This window comes from Meleagris gallopavo, unplaced genomic scaffold, assembly GCF_000146605.3.
Source record: "Meleagris gallopavo isolate NT-WF06-2002-E0010 breed Aviagen turkey brand Nicholas breeding stock unplaced genomic scaffold, Turkey_5.1 ChrUn_random_7180001951643, whole genome shotgun sequence".
NCBI classification, from domain to species: Eukaryota; Metazoa; Chordata; class Aves; order Galliformes; family Phasianidae; genus Meleagris; species Meleagris gallopavo.
The window spans coordinates 1-938 of record NW_011212764.1 but is presented as its reverse complement, the minus strand read 5'-3'; the positions used below and the strand labels follow the sequence as shown (position 1 = coordinate 938).

At 53.3% G+C, this 938-nt stretch overlaps 1 protein-coding gene across 1 annotated transcript; it reads right to left on the bottom strand.

Moving 5' to 3' along the window:
- Positions 1-249: 249 nt before the first annotated feature.
- On the bottom strand, positions 250-930 carry LOC116217781 (putative protein TPRXL; the record flags this gene model as incomplete). Its single annotated transcript, XM_031557721.1, has 1 exon — positions 250-930. A coding segment is annotated over one exon (681 nt), but the record flags the coding sequence as incomplete, so codon positions are not given.
- Positions 931-938: the final 8 nt, after the last annotated feature.

Sequence of the window (938 nt, the reverse complement as noted above, 5' to 3'; positions counted from 1 at the left end):
GGGGGCAGCACTGGGAGTACTGGGAGGGAACTGGGATTGACTGGCAGTACTGGGAGTGAGCTGAAGGGTCCTGAGGGGAGGCTGGGAGGTGAACTGGGTGGTGGTGCTGCTGTACTGGGGGGGCACTGGGAGAGACTGGGAGCAAGTAGAGGGCACTGGGAGGAACTGGGGGGCACTGGGAGGGTCTGGAGAAGCATTGGGTGTTACTGGGAGGGACTTGGGGCTTTACTGGGATGGACTGGGAAGGAACTAGGATGGACGGGGGCCTGTTGGGGGCTTTACTGGGATGGACTGGGAAGGAACTGGGATGGACGAGGGCCTGTTGGGGGCTTTACTGGGATGGACTGGGAGGGAACAGGAATGGACTGGGATGGAACTGGGATGGACTGGGGGGCACTTGGAGAGACTGGGGGTACTGGAGTTACTGGGAGGTGAGGATGATAACAGTGGTGATGATGGTGACGATGATGATAACGATGGTGATGTTGATGGCGGTGATGGTGAGGATGGTGAGGATGATGGTGAGGATGATGGTGAGGATGATGGTGAGGATGGTGAGGATGATGATGAGGATGATGATGATGATGGTGAGGATGATGGTGATGATGATGATGAGGATGGTGAGGATGATGGTGAGGATGGTGAGGATGATGGTGAGGATGATGATGATGATGATGATGATGATGGTGAGGATGATGGTGAGGATGATGGTGAGGATAATGATGGTGGTGGTGATGATAGTGATGATGATGATGATGATGGTGAGGATGATGATGGTGGTGAGGATGGTGAGGAAGATAACAATGGTGATGATGGTGACGATGGTGAGGATGATGGTGAGGATGATGATGATGGTGAGGATGATGGTGATGATTGTGAGGATGGTGAGGATGATGATGGTGAGGATGGTGAGGATGATGGTGATGATGGTGATGATG